Raw genomic sequence first — 19,977 nt, 5'->3', positions numbered from 1 at the left:
ATGAATATATAATACAGTAAATGATAAAGGTGTGAAAGCATGAGATTTTGATCAAGTTGTGCTTTTATATTTATCATTCATTTGTGGCAAAATAAATAGTATTCAAAAAATAAATATATTGTCAATAGCAGAGAAACCACAAACATCCTGTGAGGCCGTGGGAATATATTATTGTACCCTGCGATCACAGGCGAAGCATGAATTTTTAAACCGTACAATCTTCTAGTTCTGCAGTGGCGATAAGCAAAGCATTAGTAAAAGCTCGGCTCAAGATCAATTTTCTGACTTGGTGTTCGCTCATTCAAATGCGTAATAGATGAGCTCTGTACTCATTTAGGTGTAAGTGTGAATGAGAAGTGTGACTGTGTAAATAAATGTGTAAATAAACGGGAACAGATGCATTGATGGTCCTGGGACACTCCGGGGCTACCAGCTGCCCGTTGGTCACAGAGAGAGTTGGTAGCGTAGCCGTTTAGACATGACCCTAGGATAGATAGCAGTAAGACATGTAATAAAGAGTGAGTGAGTGAGTGAGCATGTGTCATTTTATATGTGTGCTTTTATATATGAGCTTGGCTGGTTAATGTATATTTTTAGATTGTTAAAGAACTTTCTCTACTGACCACACAACTTGATCATTTGGTCAGTTATATTTCCAATGATAAGATTGTTATTACTTTGTAATTTTTTAACAGAAATAAAATAATTTATTCAATTAGCATCCACTGGGATATAGTACCTGGCCAGTTTTACTACCTAAACCTACACCTAATGTCTTTACAAATGTTGACAAACTCTTAATATTTTTTACTGCACAATAATATCTAGGTATGTTATCTTTGTAAATTGGTGTATTGCCGTTGGTAAATAAATAACACAGGAAACAACTATTTTGTTGGGTAATTACTAATTTTTCCTCTTTTTGAACTTTGTGATCTAGATACAGCTTGTTTTCGTTTCACCCTCATTTGTTTACATGTACTATTGATCACAGTTTATAATATTTACATAAGATTCAGCAAGATAAATAAAAATATATGATGTTATAGGTTAATGGAATGGGAATACATGATTTTGTTTTTACATTTCTTACCTTTGGTTTTGACTGTCCAGCCATGCTCGATTGTCCGGTGTCAGAACCGAATTCCCTGGGCTCCTATAAAACAAAGGATGTTAAAAATTAACTTTGCATAAAACATACCTTAAGCTAAGAGTGGGTGTTATTTAACATACTAGGATACTAGCCTATTACTGAAGTGTCACCATCTCTAGCCTGAAAACCTGGGTATTAGGTATTGAGAATACCCGTATTACTTTGGAAACCATTATGAACGGTTTAAAAGAACGAATGAAATAACTATCAAACTGATTGCGTATTCCTATTAACAGCAAACATCATAAAATAAAATAATAGTACCTTGGTAATAGATTACTGAAAATACAAATATTTTAGTAATAACAGAGGTCTAAACTGTTAGAACGAATGAGTGAAATAACGCTAATCCTGTCTTCCTATTAACGGTGAGCATCATTGTGGTACCTTGGTAATACGATTATTTTTGTAACTTCGTCTGAACTGTTAGAACTAGGGAGTGAAAAAAACACTAATCCTGTCTTCGTATTAACGGCAAGTGGCTGTTACGTCCTTGAAGAGGAAGTAGTAGATGAAAAAAAATAGTAGCCTTTTTTTACCTATTACCAAAAAGCTACAAAACTTACAACTATTATTTCAAAGTAATGGAATTTCCCATCTTTAATGCATTAAAAAAGTCCTTGATTCTTTTTTCACAATTGACTACCATGTGTTTGTTCCATAATCAGCTACCTAGTATGAGAATGATGGCCTTGCGCATCCTTTATTGTTTGGACCTATTTCTTTTAGCACAGTTGTCTAGTCAGTTAAGTCGTCCAAGGAGTAGGTATTGTAGGTGTATGCAGCACTCACTTGAGGTTGGTGATGACGTTGCGCGCCGCCCGGGTGAAGCGATTGTTGCGGTCAGTGTTTGTAGAAACGTGCGGGGGCGATGCGACCGAGCAGTTCTCTCTCTCGTGCTCGCGCAGCTTCTCCATAATCTTGGCAACGATCACTGAAGGCATCGTATGAGAAGGACCTGCAAACCGAACAGGATGAACTTTATTTAGATTAGATTTCTATATTTGGGTGTGTATTTTAAAGCTAAGATAATTGGAGAAATAATGTTAAATGCATAAGATACTAGCTTTGTAAATGACTAAAATTAGGAGGTTCTTTAAACCAGGACCATTGAAGAGCTCAATGATCAAGCACAGCTTGTTCAGTTTAAAACCATCAAAGAGCTACTAGCTTTTCTCAGCATCAAACCAACAACCTTTCATTGATAGGAGATGAAAAAAGCATTAAGCTCAACAGGAACAACAAAAGTTGGTAATATTTTGGCTCAAAATTTTGTGGTGTGTTTCATGAAAGGAGATATTGAATAGGGCCTAAGTGTAGTTCTACTTGCCTACATTTTGCGACTGGACTCTTATGGGTTATTGTAATTATGTAAAAATTAATTATTACTTTCCATTTGAATGCATAAGAAAATCTATTTTGTAAAGAATGCAAAGATTAACTAATGTATGAGATGAAGGATGTAAATCAATCTCAAGACTATAATTTAAACGTTTACTAAGTAGATCACAAGAAGACACTGGTTTTTGTTTTTATTTGAGTAAAATTCTGTAAACATACAAAACAAACAATATTTAAGTAATTGTATTAATTTATAATAAACTAATAAGTGATACAGACTAAAAACAAAACACACATGCATTTTCACATTCTCTATTGCCAGTGCAAATGACAATTGAAAATTAAAATATAGGATGTCTGATATGTTTAAGCGTCAAATAAGTTAAAAGATAAGAATAAGAAATGAAAAAAAAATCTCAGTGTATGGTAACGAAAACCAGTGGTTAAAATCACAAAAGAAAAACATGTAAAACGTATTTTCAACAGACCAAAAAATAAAAAACGAATGAGTGTGGTTACCGATAGTTTCAATATTTGAATAAATGTGTATAGGAGAAAAAATATACTTAAAAATATAAAAAAAAAACACACAAAAACTACGAGTCATGCTGACTCACGTCCTGCGGCTTGTGGTAGGAAGGATCAAACTGTTAGCTCCTGGAAACAGGATCACACTTAAATTGCAGTTTGCAGTCTATATTAGATAAATAGATTACAGTCTGTATTACATAAGCTGTCACATCACAATATTCACAATGTATGTATTCTTGGTTAACAGTTAGTCTCAACTCTTGTGGTTTACTCAGTGAAATATTAGATATCTAAACTTTCACAGCCATTTTGGTTATTTAACAACTTTTTAAAACTATGTATTAATATTGATATCACTTATAGTAATATTTTCCTAAACATATGTATATTTAATACAATATGGGTTTTCTCTGTTACATCCTTTTTCCAGCTGTCCAACGTAACCAATTATTATAATTGAGGTGTCATTTTTTTATGTATATTGAATGTTTAACGACAATCAGGTTGTAAACAAGAGACAACGGGGTTTATGAAAACGGATTTTAAATAGGCTACTTTTTGATGATTGAACGAATCTAATTATGATGTAGATCTCAAATCAACAAATTTAATGTATTGTAAATTAGTAATTGTGTTTACCTAATAACTGTCTTAAATAAACATGTTTGAAAATTTAAACTTTATTGCATTATTTATTTTACCTCAGCAACACATTTTGAACCCCCGGCTCGAACTTAAAAATGATCTCGAGTCAGCAAAACTTCATTTTTGGCCGTAGGTACGAAATATATTATTTCCTACAGTTACCTGACAAAGTGGGCTTCTTGCACTGATTATAGCACGCAAAGTAGCTAATTGCCGCACTTATTTTTTTGCAGCGCTTTAGTATTCCAACCAAATAACACAAAACATAATACGAGTAATCTTTAAACTAAGTTGGCAACACTTAAAGATACTATGATCCCAAGAACGACAGCAGGACGGGAGGACTAAATTTGGTTCTTAACTTGGCCTAAGCCAACGACTCCCTTCTTTCAGTTAAGTTAGGAGTTTTCTATTACTCGATTACACCAGCAGAAATTTCACAATTTACTACTTAACACTACCCTTTGCTTGTTCTAAGTTTTTTATAACCTTGAATTTTCCTGTCCACATAGGCCTGTGCGTGAAACATATCCAGCAAAGCAAGGGGTGAGCCGGTACTGATAAAAAGTAGTGACAAAAACCAGGATCCGATCCCAAGACATTGCTGCCTTGCGCTCAAAGTTTTGTGGCGCTACCGACGAAGCCACCAACTCACCAAACATTTGATAGAAACATGATTTTGATAAAACATTATTGGGACATGACTTAATCAGTTGGAGTACAGAAACCAAAACTCGTGAGATAAAGTAAAAAAAAAACCTTTGACTGGTCTTTATCTTTTATAGATGAATCTTATGGTTTGTATTATGACGCAGCTAAGTAGAAAATCGTGGTTTCATATGGTTATGCTGCTCTCTAGACTTTTCTGGGGCTTTGGAACATGACCAAAATCAATAGGAGAATCCAGATCAATTGAAAAACAGAAATCAAAACTAATCGAATAGAGCAAACGAGAAACTACATAAATTGTACGGCCAAACTTATTCACCAAAAATGTTAGCTCAGTGACACACGTCTTAACGTGATCCGCATTAGTTTAGTGATATTGCTGGCTCAAGACCACAGTCATGGACTATTTGATCCCTGTTGTCACCGCTGACTAGATCATGCGACTTACACTTATACTGTGACAGTGCTTTGCTGTCTTATTGCACAGAACAGTACGAGACACACCTACTGTATTGTAAAGGATAGATAAGTTTTTGTTTCACTTTTAAGAAACATAAAATAAAAAAGAACATTTATGACTCACCAGATAGTCCTCTATAACCGTAGAAGCCAGTCTCAAAATTGGTGACCACCTCCTGCTGGTGTCTGAGAAAGTCGTCGATGGCGACCCCCTTCAGTTTGCTAGGCTGCAGGAACCGCTGGGGTATCCGACACTCAGACGAGGCTGCACCTCCAAACCCCAGTGAAAACAGAACCTCCTCAGGGTCAGGGCGTCGAGCCTCCAGCAACGACTCTACGCTGCTACAATGGCTGTCACTCTCACTGGGCTCTTGGTGGCTACAGAACAATGTTGTGAATCAGAAACATTATCACACAGCTTTGTGGTATCAAAAATGGGGGGTGTTTCATAACGTAACAATTTTACTAATGGTCCAAAAACATTTTAGTTCCAATTGGTCAAGATTAGAGGGACTACTACTTCACTAAGGTATGTACCAATGATAAATAATATAAATAGGTCAACATTATTTAACTAACAAGCAAAGCGCTTTATAATTCGGAAGATAGGTATAAAAACAATTACCATACAAGTAAATATTGTCCCTCAGTTTTTAAACTTACATCAGAAAAATGTATAGACATAGACCCTGTATTGATGACATTTATTTTGATAAGCATGAAATTGTTTTAATTTAATTCCTACCAAAGTTACTTCAAACCAACATAATATTTATCTATTCATACCTGGTGACTTGGACGGCTGGAGGCAGTGGACCACACATTAAACCCGCTGCAACGTACACAATACATGTATAAATAAATGGTATCATAAAACTTACATAATTACAAGATTTTTCTTTCTATTTGTTGTCTAATAGGGGATAAATACATGCATGCAAATGCATTAACATTTTGGTTCTCTTTAATTTACTACCAGAAGAAGACCAGGACTAAATACCTACTAGAGTAATGTTTTGTGACTTTTATTATGTAGGTATCTACAAATCATCCCAAAACTCAACATTGTTTGACGAAAGCTAGCTGAGCTATACATACCAAACAAATAGCTAAACAGAGATTAACTACTTTTGGCGAATTTCCCATATAGGGAATAAGCCCTACATTTATTCGAACGAGTTCGCAAATTAGCATGATCGGACTATGGGAACGGGGTTTTATGGGGTAAAAATTTGTTTTACTCATTTTTTGACAAAAGAAAACCATAAAATTTAGCAAATTCATTCCAAACAATTTTGTAGAGCTTAAAAAACAAATAATTTAGTATATTAAAGTGTTATTATGCGCCTAATGGCTATGGAGAAAATTCCAAAAAAATCTTAAATTTAAAATTCCCATGTTATTCTTATGGAGAATAAGTAAACTGGTGTAGTTTGCTTGTTTATGAACATATTTTGATCAAATTTGGAAAATGCATTTATTTCTTACCAAACTATTAACATAAAAAAAACTGTTTTACCCTCCCAGTTGCAGCAAACTATGTAGGTCTACTATGTACTAGTTAAACTAATTCTGTTTAAATAGGGAATAAATGTGTTTTTTTATGGAGACATTTTTGTGTAAATCCAATCAGGCAAATGGAAATTCGCTTAGTCTGCAGGTTTGCTGCGGCAGGGGTATTTTATACAAGTTACCTGTTTCTTTTACAGTACACTCTCGATTAACCAAGGTTGTTGGAACCGAAACAACCGACAACCTCGGTTACTGAGAATCTCGGATAACACGGAGATCTCTTGGATTTTGAGGTAAAGCTGGGTTTTCCTAGGCGCGGAAGCGGAGAGCGGGAGAGGAACGCAGAGAGCGGAAGAGAGATTAACACGGTGTTCCGCTCCGCTCCTAGGAAAACAGTAACATTAAATTACCTAAAACAAGTGGAGTCCGCTCTCCACTTCCGCGCCTAGGAAAACCCGGCTTTAGGGCTACGGTATATCTTTAGGAAGTAAAATACTTGTAAAATATATACAATTGGTATTTTGATAGCCTACAATTTTTCTTTAATAATGTGTGTTATGAAAGCTGTGTTAACTAGTGTTATAAAAAAAAAAACGGTAACTCAAACTTGCTCCACACTTTTTAAAATGTCTTATGCTATATTTATTTTAACAAATAACAAATTACTAGCTATTTTTACTGTACTGTCTTGTACTGTTAACAGAGACATTTGTAATAACATAATTATTGTTTTCCGAAAATAAAAACACATATAGGCCTAAAACAACCTCGTACCAACCTGAAGGGTATAACCGGGGTTTGGAAAATCGAGAGTGAAGTGCAAATAAAACTCATTATGAATTGACCTAAGGATAGGTTTTAATAAACTCTGAAGTCAAGTAAGATTTGTAACATACAAATACAAAATGTAAATAGTAAACAAAGAACAACTGTGAGACAATAAAGAAATTCATAAATGAAATAAGGAACAATAACAGTTCATATGTATAAAAATATTATCACATTCTTCCCACCCTAAAACGAGACGTAGTCTTTTAGATAGTTAGGTCTTTGCCGTATACGCTGTGGATGGGTTTTGGAAGGCACTGAACTTGAGTCTTTGCAAGAACTGTTTGCATGTTCAACTGGTACATTCGTGTCACTTAATGTCCCACTAGAATCATTTTCGTCTTGTTCTTGATCAAATGAAACCTCCGGTTCTTGAATAGCTTGTTCATTCCCATCTGTTTCTGGCAATTGGTAGTCTGTTTCTAAAGATGATTGTCCAGGTGCTGGGGCCAGATCTCTTATGGATACTGTCTTCTCTTGTCCATTTGGGAGTTTCACATGAGCATAACCTGGATTTGCTTGAATAAGTTCTACCTCTTCTACAAGTGAGTCATACTTGCTGGATCTGTTGTGCTTTCTCAACAGCACTGGGCCGGGTTGTGACAGCCAGCTAGGAACTGAACCTCCATAATACGATCTTCTGGGGTGCTTAAACATCAGTTCATGAGGTGTTGTATTGGTTGATGTACATAATAATGATCTTATTGAGTGAAGTGCTTCAGGAAGAACTGATTCCCAATACTTTACGGGTAGGTCTTGGGTTCTGAGAGCAAGCATAACAGTCTTCCATATAGTGCCATTGAATCTCTCTACTTGGCCATTCCCTCTAGGATTATAAGCAGAAGAGTGACTTGACGCAACAGCATGAGTTTGTAAGAAAGACTTTAATTCGTCTGACATTAATGACGTTCCTCGGTCTGAATGAATGAATGAAGGCATACCAAAAATTGTAAACATTTCTTTCAGTTTCCCAATCACGGTACTGGAAGTCATGTCTCTACAGGGGAAAGCAAATGGATATCGCGAATACTCGTCTACAACAGTTAATATGTATTTATTTTGTGTAGCACTTGGAATTGGTCCTTTAAAGTCTAAGTTCAGTCGCTCAAAAGGTGCTGTAGCTTTGATTAACGTACCTTCATATTTACAAAACCTAGGCTTAAGTTCAGCACAAACTCGACATTGAGCTGTAGTACGACGAACTTCTTCCAGTGAAAAAGGTAAGTTTTTCGATCTAATCCAGTGGTAAAATCTTGTCACTCCCGGGTGACACAGACTCGTGTGGATATCATTTAAGTTTGGACGACCACAAATCGTTCCACACAATCGTGACATGGTGTCTGCAACTCCATTTTCCTCGCCTGGTCGATATACGATATCATACTTGAAACAAGACAGTTCTAAACGCCAACGTTGTATCTTTTCATTCTTTATTTTTCCAAATCTTTTATTGTCAAACATGAAAGAAACTGATCTTTGGTCTGTAATGAGTAGGAATGGCCGGCCAATAAGATAGTGTCTCCACTTCTTAAGAGATTCTACGATTGCTTGAGCTTCTTTTTCAACAGAAGAATGGTTCTTTTCAGATTTTGATAATGTTTTCGAATAAAAAGCTACTGGACGTCCTGCTTGTGACAAGGTTGAGCCGATTGCAAACTCAGATGCATCGGTCTCAACTGTAAATGGTATGTCATTTTGGATTGGGGCTTTAGTTGCAGTTACTATTTCATTTTTCAATTCATTGAAGGAGTTAATTGCTTCTTCTGATAATGGAAAACTTTTAGTCGATGAAAGGGGCTGAATCTTCTCTGAAAAACTCTTGATAAAGTCTGAATAATGAGCGATCATGCCCATGGTTCGACGCAATGATTGGACATCATGAGGAAGTGGTAGTTTCAATAGCGGCTGAAGACGGTCTGGATCAGGACGGATTTCGTTCTTTGTTATTACATATCCTAACAGATGGATTTTGTCTTGTGCAAAAGAGCATTTTTCCATGTTCAGAGTTAAGTTGTACTTCTTGGCTACATCAAAAAACTTTTTCAAATTTGTATCATGTTCATCTTTATTCCTCCCTCCAACTGTTACATCGTCCAGGTAAGCTACAGTGCATTCAAGTCCTTCTTTTTGTATGATCGAATCAATTTCTCTTTGGAAACAGGAGACGCCATTCGTAACACTAACGGTGGTTGGAAAGATTGTTATTCCCCTCTTTTCTACTAGAGATTTACTAATAAATGTTTCCGAACTACCAGTATCAACTAAGGCATCAGTTTTAATCCCATTTACTTCAATCGTAATAGTAGATTTAGATAAAGATTTAGGTGCTGCTGCACATGTAGCTGGATTTTTGTTGAAAGTTTTTCTAGAGTCAAGTTTTGTATGAGGTAATGAATTACTTCCTGACTTACAAACCTTCATGAAATGTCCTTTCTTGCCACAATAATGACAAATATGATTTGCAGCAGAACATTCACTTCTAGTATGTTTATACTGGAACCACAGAAATAACATTTCCAGGAAGTGGCTGATAAACAAGTTTCCTCTGCATTATTTGAGGACATGTTACTTTTGACAGATTCTGGTTCTGAAGTAGTAGAATGTTGCATGCAATATAATTGAGAATGTTGCTTGTTATAAGATTCTGATTGATACTGAGCTAATTCCAAAACTCTAGCTTTCTCAAAAGCCTCATTCAAAGTTAATGTTTTATTTTCTAGAAGTCTTTGTCGGATAACTGGGGAAATCAAACCTCTGATAAATGCATCACGAATATAGTCATTTAAATAAATAAATATAGGATGGAGAGGACACAGCTAACTCACCTGATGAAAGGTTGCAGATGAGTCAAAGAATCCATAACCTCACCGAAGCCGAGAAAAAAGCCATTTCAACTTTAAAATCAAATACTGATATCATGATCCTTCCAGCTGACAAAGGCTCGACCACAGTGATAATGAATAAATCTGATTATGTGTCAGAAATCCAACGCCAGCTCAGTGATTCTTCCACCTACCTCCCTCTAAAAGAAGATCCAACTATAAAGTACACCGCTGAACTCAAGGAAATAATTTACAAACACTCCAAATCCAACAATATCTCCCCAGAAACAACAAATCTGTTAATACCAGAAGAACCCATCTGCCCTAAAATCTACATATTACCAAAAATCCACAAAGGCATAACACCACCGCCAGGAAGGCCCATAGTATCAGGCTGCGGTTCTTTAACGGAACGTATCTCTTCATACGTAGACGCCTATCTACAACCGCTAGTACAAAACTTGGCCTCATATATCAAGGACTCCAATGATTTTTTGCAAAAACTTAACAATGTCAGACAACCACTCCCCGCTAACACTCTCATGGCCACTATTGATGTCACCTCACTCTACACAAACATACCTCATGTCCACGGCCTAACAGCAACAGAAAACTACCTTCAAAACAGACCCAAAGGATCCCTACCCACCACTTCGTTTATAACTCAACTGATAAAATTCATTCTGGAAAAGAACTATTTCCAATTTCAGGACAAACACTTCCTACAGATCAAGGGCACTGCCATGGGTACAAGAATGGCCCCATCTTATGCTAATCTCTACATGGGGAATTATGAAGAAAAGTTTTTGTCTAGCCGTGAACACCTCCCCATCTGCTGGTTTAGATACATTGACGATATTTTCATAATTTGGACCCACGGTGAAGAATCACTACGGAAGTTCCTGGAAGACCTCAACAGTTTTGGACCGCTAAATTTCACCTGGGATTTCTCTGAGACTTCCATCAACTTTTTAGACCTTACAATTCATCTAAGGAACAATAGCCTCACCACATCTATCCACATAAAACCGACCAACCACCAACAATACCTCCATTTTTCTAGTTGTCATCCGAATAACACCAAGAGATCACTTCCTTACAGTCTTGCCCTAAGGGGAAATCGCCTAATTTCAGAACCGAAAGACCGTACACAATACCAAACCCAACTTCAAAAAGCCTTCGAAAACCGAGGCTATCCTAGCACTCTCGTAAAATCTCAGATCCAAGCGGCTCAGAACCCACGTCCAACTACAAAGAAAAATACCAACCATCTTCAAGTAAATTTGATAACCACTTACCACCCTGGCCTGCAACAACTAAACAACCTCCTTAAAACAGGTTTCAAAATCCTAGAGTCCTCCAGCCAAACCAAAAACCTCCTTTCAAGAGCCCCTTCCATAATCTATAGGCAACCCCCAAATTTGAGGAATATGCTAGTCCACCCAAAACTCCCAAATCCATCAAAAATACCATCTGAGAAACCAAGACCGGGCTCATACCCATGCAATGAAAACCGATGTAAATCTTGCCAGATACACCATCCTACAGAAACTTTTACCAGCACATACCATAATAAAAATTACAGAATCCAAGGCCATCATACCTGCAGCTCAGAGAACCTTATCTACCAGCTTCAATGTTCACATTGTCCAGCCCAGTACATAGGCCTAACAACCGAGACTCTCCGAAAACGCATGAACGGCCATCGACATGATGTTAAAACTAGCAAAGAAAAACCAGTTGCACAACATGCCTTATCCCACCAACTTCTATTTGATGACTGTTTCACCATAAAAGCTCTAAAATCATTGCCAAAGAACCAATGCAATAGTTCAATGCTCAGAAGATGGGAATTAGCTTACCAGTTTGTGACCAACTCCAGAACCCCACCTAACCTCAACATTAGATAATATCCTCATATCCTCACCCTCACAGCTAACTCTTAAGTATTTATTTTCATGGACAAAACTAATTTGCTTTTCAATGTACATATTATATGTAAATACAATATTGCAATGTGCCTGTATTTAGTGCTTTGTGCAGTGTCAGTTGGACAACCTGTCAGACATTTTGAATTCAAACTGTGTCATCCTATTTAAACTGTTGTTTTGTAACTACCATCTAGACCTACTTCTGAAGAAGCCTCTGAAAGAGGCGAAATATTAAGTAAATTATGTGTTTTTTATGTGTTCTTTGACTCATCTGCAACCTTTCATCAGGTGAGTTAGCTGTGTCCTCTCCATCCTATATTTATTTATTTAATCCAAGCTAAATGCTTTTTCCTAAAAACATAACCTTAAAGTGACAAATCTTTTCACTCTTTCCTTTACTCCTTTCTTTCCTTAGTGTTACTGTCCAACTATCCTATCCACTATGAACCTATCTTCCTTTTGGCTAAAACAAGCCAAACAACATGCTTTCAAATTATCAAAAATTATATGTCATGTACATTTCCTGAGTTCTTGCCTTACTCTAGGCCTAACTCCAGTGGGCCTAACTGTAAAACCAGCCATCAGTGGCATGCCCCCTAATATGTGGCCTGCTATATTAGCCCTAGCCTACAAACAATCAATAGATTTGACTAAATCTGTCCTACAACTGTACTCTGAACAAATGTATAACCACAGAAAGGCTCTTTCTGACCTCACAAAGCTGATTTTGAATGACAAACCACAACTAGCAGATAATCTCAATTCAATAGCACAGAAAGCCTTAATTAATATGAACAAAGAAGCTGAAAGAAAACTCAGAAAACTCTCTAACCTTTGTATCAAACATATACATCAATATGGATCTATAGGCCTAGTCCAACAAACCCAACCACATCAGGTTCCTCTAATCTCAGATAGGCCTTGTCTGGCCTCCCTCTTAGGACTACCTATACCAGTAGGCCAAAAACCCTTTCTACCTAAACCACCGAAGATTCCTACTTCCCCATTCAAGAGCAATTCTGTCCCAAACAACCCTGAAACCTCTACAAATGAACAACAAGTTTGCAACTTATCCAACCACCAGCTCTCAGAAATAGAAAAAACAGTTTTGACCAAGGGTCTCAGTTTTTGTCCCACACCCCGTTTTGACCATTTTGGCCTAGTTAAAGACATCATGTCGCTAGCTAGGAACCTACGTCTCAAACATTATTTCAACTCACAAGATCAAGACAACTCGAAATCCAACAGTGTGGCGCCCTCCCTAGCGAAGTTTGCTCCACCCTCGGACTTCGATCCCCCTCCGTTACCAGCAGACCATCCGATAGAACAATACATCAACTTCTTGGTACAAAACATCTCAGATCCCACTTTCGAAAACAACGTAACCACTACAACACTCCATAACCTCACCGAAGCCGAGAAAAAAGCCATTTCAACTTTAAAATCAAATACTGATATCATGATCCTTCCAGCTGACAAAGGCTCGACCACAGTGATAATGAATAAATCTGATTATGTGTCAGAAATCCAACGCCAGCTCAGTGATTCTTCCACCTACCTCCCTCTAAAAGAAGATCCAACTATAAAGTACACCGCTGAACTCAAGGAAATAATTTACAAACACTCCAAATCCAACAATATCTCCCCAGAAACAACAAATCTGTTAATACCAGAAGAACCCATCTGCCCTAAAATCTACATATTACCAAAAATCCACAAAGGCATAACACCACCGCCAGGAAGGCCCATAGTATCAGGCTGCGGTTCTTTAACGGAACGTATCTCTTCATACGTAGACGCCTATCTACAACCGCTAGTACAAAACTTGGCCTCATATATCAAGGACTCCAATGATTTTTTGCAAAAACTTAACAATGTCAGACAACCACTCCCCGCTAACACTCTCATGGCCACTATTGATGTCACCTCACTCTACACAAACATACCTCATGTCCACGGCCTAACAGCAACAGAAAACTACCTTCAAAACAGACCCAAAGGATCCCTACCCACCACTTCGTTTATAACTCAACTGATAAAATTCATTCTGGAAAAGAACTATTTCCAATTTCAGGACAAACACTTCCTACAGATCAAGGGCACTGCCATGGGTACAAGAATGGCCCCATCTTATGCTAATCTCTACATGGGGAATTATGAAGAAAAGTTTTTGTCTAGCCGTGAACACCTCCCCATCTGCTGGTTTAGATACATTGACGATATTTTCATAATTTGGACCCACGGTGAAGAATCACTACGGAAGTTCCTGGAAGACCTCAACAGTTTTGGACCGCTAAATTTCACCTGGGATTTCTCTGAGACTTCCATCAACTTTTTAGACCTTACAATTCATCTAAGGAACAATAGCCTCACCACATCTATCCACATAAAACCGACCAACCACCAACAATACCTCCATTTTTCTAGTTGTCATCCGAATAACACCAAGAGATCACTTCCTTACAGTCTTGCCCTAAGGGGAAATCGCCTAATTTCAGAACCGAAAGACCGTACACAATACCAAACCCAACTTCAAAAAGCCTTCGAAAACCGAGGCTATCCTAGCACTCTCGTAAAATCTCAGATCCAAGCGGCTCAGAACCCACGTCCAACTACAAAGAAAAATACCAACCATCTTCAAGTAAATTTGATAACCACTTACCACCCTGGCCTGCAACAACTAAACAACCTCCTTAAAACAGGTTTCAAAATCCTAGAGTCCTCCAGCCAAACCAAAAACCTCCTTTCAAGAGCCCCTTCCATAATCTATAGGCAACCCCCAAATTTGAGGAATATGCTAGTCCACCCAAAACTCCCAAATCCATCAAAAATACCATCTGAGAAACCAAGACCGGGCTCATACCCATGCAATGAAAACCGATGTAAATCTTGCCAGATACACCATCCTACAGAAACTTTTACCAGCACATACCATAATAAAAATTACAGAATCCAAGGCCATCATACCTGCAGCTCAGAGAACCTTATCTACCAGCTTCAATGTTCACATTGTCCAGCCCAGTACATAGGCCTAACAACCGAGACTCTCCGAAAACGCATGAACGGCCATCGACATGATGTTAAAACTAGCAAAGAAAAACCAGTTGCACAACATGCCTTATCCCACCAACTTCTATTTGATGACTGTTTCACCATAAAAGCTCTAAAATCATTGCCAAAGAACCAATGCAATAGTTCAATGCTCAGAAGATGGGAATTAGCTTACCAGTTTGTGACCAACTCCAGAACCCCACCTAACCTCAACATTAGATAATATCCTCATATCCTCACCCTCACAGCTAACTCTTAAGTATTTATTTTCATGGACAAAACTAATTTGCTTTTCAATGTACATATTATATGTAAATACAATATTGCAATGTGCCTGTATTTAGTGCTTTGTGCAGTGTCAGTTGGACAACCTGTCAGACATTTTGAATTCAAACTGTGTCATCCTATTTAAACTGTTGTTTTGTAACTACCATCTAGACCTACTTCTGAAGAAGCCTCTGAAAGAGGCGAAATATTAAGTAAATTATGTGTTTTTTATGTGTTCTTTGACTCATCTGCAACCTTTCATCAGGTGAGTTAGCTGTGTCCTCTCCATCCTATATTTATTTATTTAATCCAAGCTAAATGCTTTTTCCTAAAAAGAATATAGTCATTTTTATTTTGTTCAGCAGAAACTTGGGAAAAATTACAAGGTTTACTTAAATCTTTCAAAGCTTGTAAATATTGGTCAACCGATTCCCCCGACTTCTGAAAACGAATTGCTAGAAGATGTCTGGAATAAATCTCATTCTTAGGACGGATATAGAGTTCTTTTAAAATAGCTATAGCTTCATCAAATTTTGTAGCTCCAGAGATGTATTTGTAGACAGATGGGCTAATGTGATTAACAAGTAAACGTAGTTTTACCTTTTCATTTGTTGCTTTAGATTCACATTCCTCTAAAAAGTTAGTATAAGTCTGGTACCAATGCAGCCATTGTTCTTCTGCACCATCACTTTCTGGCTCTACATCAAATCGGTCAGGCTTGAGGAGTTTGTCCATGACTTGTGAAAAGAGTTTATTAAATTGAAGTGCAAATAAAACTCATTATGAATTGACCTAAGGATAGGTTTTAATAAACTCTGAAGTCAAGTAAGATTTGTAACATACAAATACAAAATGTAAATAGTAAACAAAGAATAACTGTGTCATAAATGAAATAAGGAACAATAACAGTTCATATGTATAAAAATATTATCACAGAGAGTGTACTGTTATCGATACAAAAATCAAAATAGATTGTGAGCCTTAATTGTACGTTGTATGATGTTGGTTTAAGTTGCATGGTTTCGTGTTATACAGCTGTATATTGTATAATTGTATGTTGTATATGTATTCTATTGATTCAGCCGTTACCTTCAGCTCCTAGCGTGAGATTGTCGTCCGAGTCCTGAGTGAGAACAATACGGGGTTCTGTTTCTTCTTCTGCCCTATAACACCGGACAAACATGTTAAAGAATGTAATGTAATAGTAATGAGAGTAAAAAAATGAGTTTATATAAAATTATGTGAAAATATAATTGAATTTCAGAGTTTTGTTTGAAATATTTACAATCCAATACAAGCATTGTATAATTGATCATTGGATACCAAAATATGTGTTCCATCTAGGCTTATATAGACCATCTGTAGCCAATTTTTTATAAGAAAAAGAACATAGTTGAATAGCTACTTATAAAGTGCGCTACTGTTTAAATTATATTTTCTTTCTTAACATATGATACTTGGTTATGACAAGAAGATGATATAGTCAGTTTTATTACTTAAAAAGGTGGTGTATTAAAAACAAAATTGGTTACTGACATAAGGTACTGATGGTGCCTTAGTTCAATTATATTTATTTGTATTCTAAAATTGGCAACAGTTTCAACATGGAAATGGAATATCTACTGCTATCAATAATCAAAGATTGTATCTTGTGGTATCTCTCCCTGGGTAAAGTTTAAGTTCTTTTAAAAAGTACCGATTCCACAGCATTTGCTGACCTGTTCACTTGGCCGTCAGTGTCAGTAGGAGTGAGTGGCAGTGAGTCGACCCACTCCTGCACTGTGACGGGGGACTTGTTACGGGGCGTGGACGCGGGGGGTACCAGACCGCCCCCGCCCAGTGACAGCTCGCAGGGCCGCACACTCCCCCCGCCATTCCCCGCAATGGCTGCCGACTTGCTGAGCTCCTCATCTGTTGATGTCACCTGTAAACCAAATTTCATCCATTACTACAATTGAATAGTCTGTACAGTAGACTCTCGCTCATCCGGACTAATGTGGCGGACGTCCGGTCCGGATTACGAAAAATCCGGACTATCGAGAGTCGAGCAAATACACTGTACTGTATATAGACGTTTTTTTAATATTGTTCTAGGTCCACAGTAATGATAGCCGGGCATATGCACTTCCACTAGTCAAATAATTTTTTCGGCTGAATTTTGTTCCAGGTCCACAGTAATTGTAGTCCGGGCATATGCACTTCCACCTGTAATAATTTTTTCGGCCGAATTTTGTTCCAGGTCTACAGTAATGATAGCCCAGGCATATGCACTTCCACCGGTAATAATTTTTACCGCCGTGTTATCCGAGTTTTTTCATTATTTGAGGTAGTCTTTTGTACTGAGCCACTAAAAAAAATCACGATTGCCGATCCGGACTACCGGGAGTCCGGACAAGGCCGATCCGGATGAGCGGGAGTCTACTGTACATGACTAGGCTATTACATCCTCTACTATCCGACCCTCATGGACTGGCCCTAGATCTGATAGCCTAAAAGGTTAATTAAAAAAGATGATACTGTAAACAGGTAAAATATTGTAGAAGTAACTGTAATAAGGTGAATGAAATGCTGTTACTTATGTATCAGTACTCAAATTTACAATGTTTCTTGTAAAATGTACAATACACAAGTAACGATGAAAGTATGTAAGTTTTCCTGTATGTATTGTATGTCAGCTACCTGTACTCAACTGTGCCATAGAAAGATGATCGGTCTCATTTATATACAGAACATTTAACTTTTGAAAATAGAAATATATTGTTAGAAAAACAAACTCAAAGTTTAGTTTTTACCACACTCGTTATTAAGAGTCAACAGGACCGCTGGCCATCTTGGATTTTCTGCCCATAATGGCAATGTGGTTGAAGCGTATTACGGCATTGTTTATTAAGATAAAAAATTGCATAATATCTCATTTTAAAGCTATTGAAACTGCAGATGTGATTTGCTATCTAATTCTTAATTTTTTTATTTTTTTATTATTTTGTCTAACTACATAGATATATTGACTTAAACTGTAGTTTTTTCATCCTCTAAAACAAAAGTTAAAAAAATTTGAAAAGCAATTCACACAGAAAATATATTTAAGAATCACATTAAGTTTTCTGCTTGGTAATCAAGCTTATGGTCTATGATTGATATGCTTCAGGGTGAGCGCATATTTTGCTGATCGACACTAGGACAACCACTGTTTAGCCTGGCAATTGACGGTCAACAACAATGCAAAATTATTGACTCCTGCCAACTCTTAATACTACCTATATTTATTAGGGATGGGCCGATTCCGATTCTCGATACCAGCGGTATTAAAGAATCACTGATACTTTATACTTCGCTTCATAGTAGTCAATGAAAAATAAAACTCAGTGAAAACTTTAGGCCTACCTAAACTAGTGTTGGTTGTTTCTATTTAATTTAATGAAATACGTTAAAATGTATGTCTTCTTGAAGTATCTTATCATCCTTATAGGCTGACCTAATATAATATAACCTAAAATAAATAAAGGATCAAGTTATTTTTATTTAATCATTGTAGGATAAGATAATGTATTGCTATTGATTTAGGTTACATATTATATAACCTTAATAAGATCTAAGATAACCGTATTGCTATTGATTAAGGTTACATTATATGTGGCCTATTGCTTAATCAATAGCAATACACACATATATATGTTATTAAATTAATTTATAACAGGTATCAGTATCGAGTGCAGAATCGAGAATCGAAACCAAAGTTCTGGAATCGGAATCGGTATCAAGCAAATCTGTAATCGGTCCATCACCAATATTTATAAATAAACACACACATAATTGATTGAAAAAAATAAAAAAAAAACTTGCTTGGTTGTTTAAGAAACCCTTTGATTCGCTTTGAACTAAAAGAGTAAATTTAACTCACGCCGCATTTCTATCGAGAATGACTAATTACTAATTAATTATTCATAATGTGGTCTAATTATTAATAATAGCTCTTAATACCAATGCTAACTACTCAGATAGAACTGATCAGCCTAGCTTTGTTACCAAGTCCATACAATAAAATGAATTGGATAGGTAGCAGGTGCTTAAAAGTAACACTTACATACAATAGTTACAACATAATCAGCATTGACTATTGGATACTGAAGTAGACATCCCATCTATATGGACCAGCTGTCACCAATTTTTTATTAAAAAAGAACTTAGTTGTATGAGCTAGTCACAGAATGCGCTAGTGCTATAACACAATTTTATACCTTATCTTTTTTGTTGCTAACCAGGTTGATGGGTCATAACAGTTGCTATAGCTCACGATAAGTCATTCCCTTAGTTTGACTTAGCCAAAAGTTTGTGTATTCGACAGAATTTAGTAATTAAGACAAGCACAATCTGTCAGTGGCTCACATCAACTACTTTGATTTTGATTTAAAATCTGGCTAAAAATTTAACATGGGGACGGGATGTAATGGATAGGATAGGATGTTGTATTGATAGTCAAAGACATCAGACATAATAAAAAATCTAGAAAGACGTAGTTTTAACATGTGTTTTCACACCTAAATAATCAGATGACTTTGAGTTTGTTGCTGATACTTAAATACCAGAAGGTTAATACTAAACAGAAAAGATAGTCTTAGCTAAAACTAATTTAATGTTTTAACGTACCAGATGTTTTACATAAATAAGGTTTTGTAGCCCTGAGATACTTCCCTCAATTTATTAAAACTTGTAAGCTTAAAAAATTGATTCATTAGTTTTGGCTAATCTTTTATTATTTCTTTTCGGA

At 36.6% G+C, this 19,977-nt stretch overlaps 1 protein-coding gene across 1 annotated transcript in view; it reads right to left on the bottom strand.

The window, feature by feature from the left end:
* Nucleotides 1-19,977, bottom strand: part of LOC129002536 (uncharacterized) — a 48,488-nt gene that overhangs the window by 25,743 nt on the left and 2,768 nt on the right. Inside the window, exons 4-9 of the mRNA XM_054430407.1 lie at nt 16,928-17,133; nt 16,299-16,372; nt 5,585-5,630; nt 4,923-5,176; nt 1,946-2,111; nt 1,094-1,156 (exon numbers count right to left, since the gene is read on the bottom strand). Of these exons, the coding sequence (XP_054286382.1) occupies nt 1,094-1,156; nt 1,946-2,111; nt 4,923-5,176; nt 5,585-5,630; nt 16,299-16,372; nt 16,928-17,133 (809 nt within the window). The remainder of the gene's footprint in view (nt 1-1,093; nt 1,157-1,945; nt 2,112-4,922; nt 5,177-5,584; nt 5,631-16,298; nt 16,373-16,927; nt 17,134-19,977) is intronic.

The sequence above is a fragment of the Macrosteles quadrilineatus genome, unplaced genomic scaffold (genome assembly GCF_028750875.1).
Source record: "Macrosteles quadrilineatus isolate MER2022 unplaced genomic scaffold, UCM_ALF_1.0 Scaffold_9__3_contigs__length_116548681, whole genome shotgun sequence".
Lineage (NCBI taxonomy): Eukaryota > Metazoa > Arthropoda > Insecta > Hemiptera > Cicadellidae > Macrosteles > Macrosteles quadrilineatus.
Note: the sequence above shows the minus strand (reverse complement) of the source record. Positions and strands in the feature narration are given on the sequence as shown.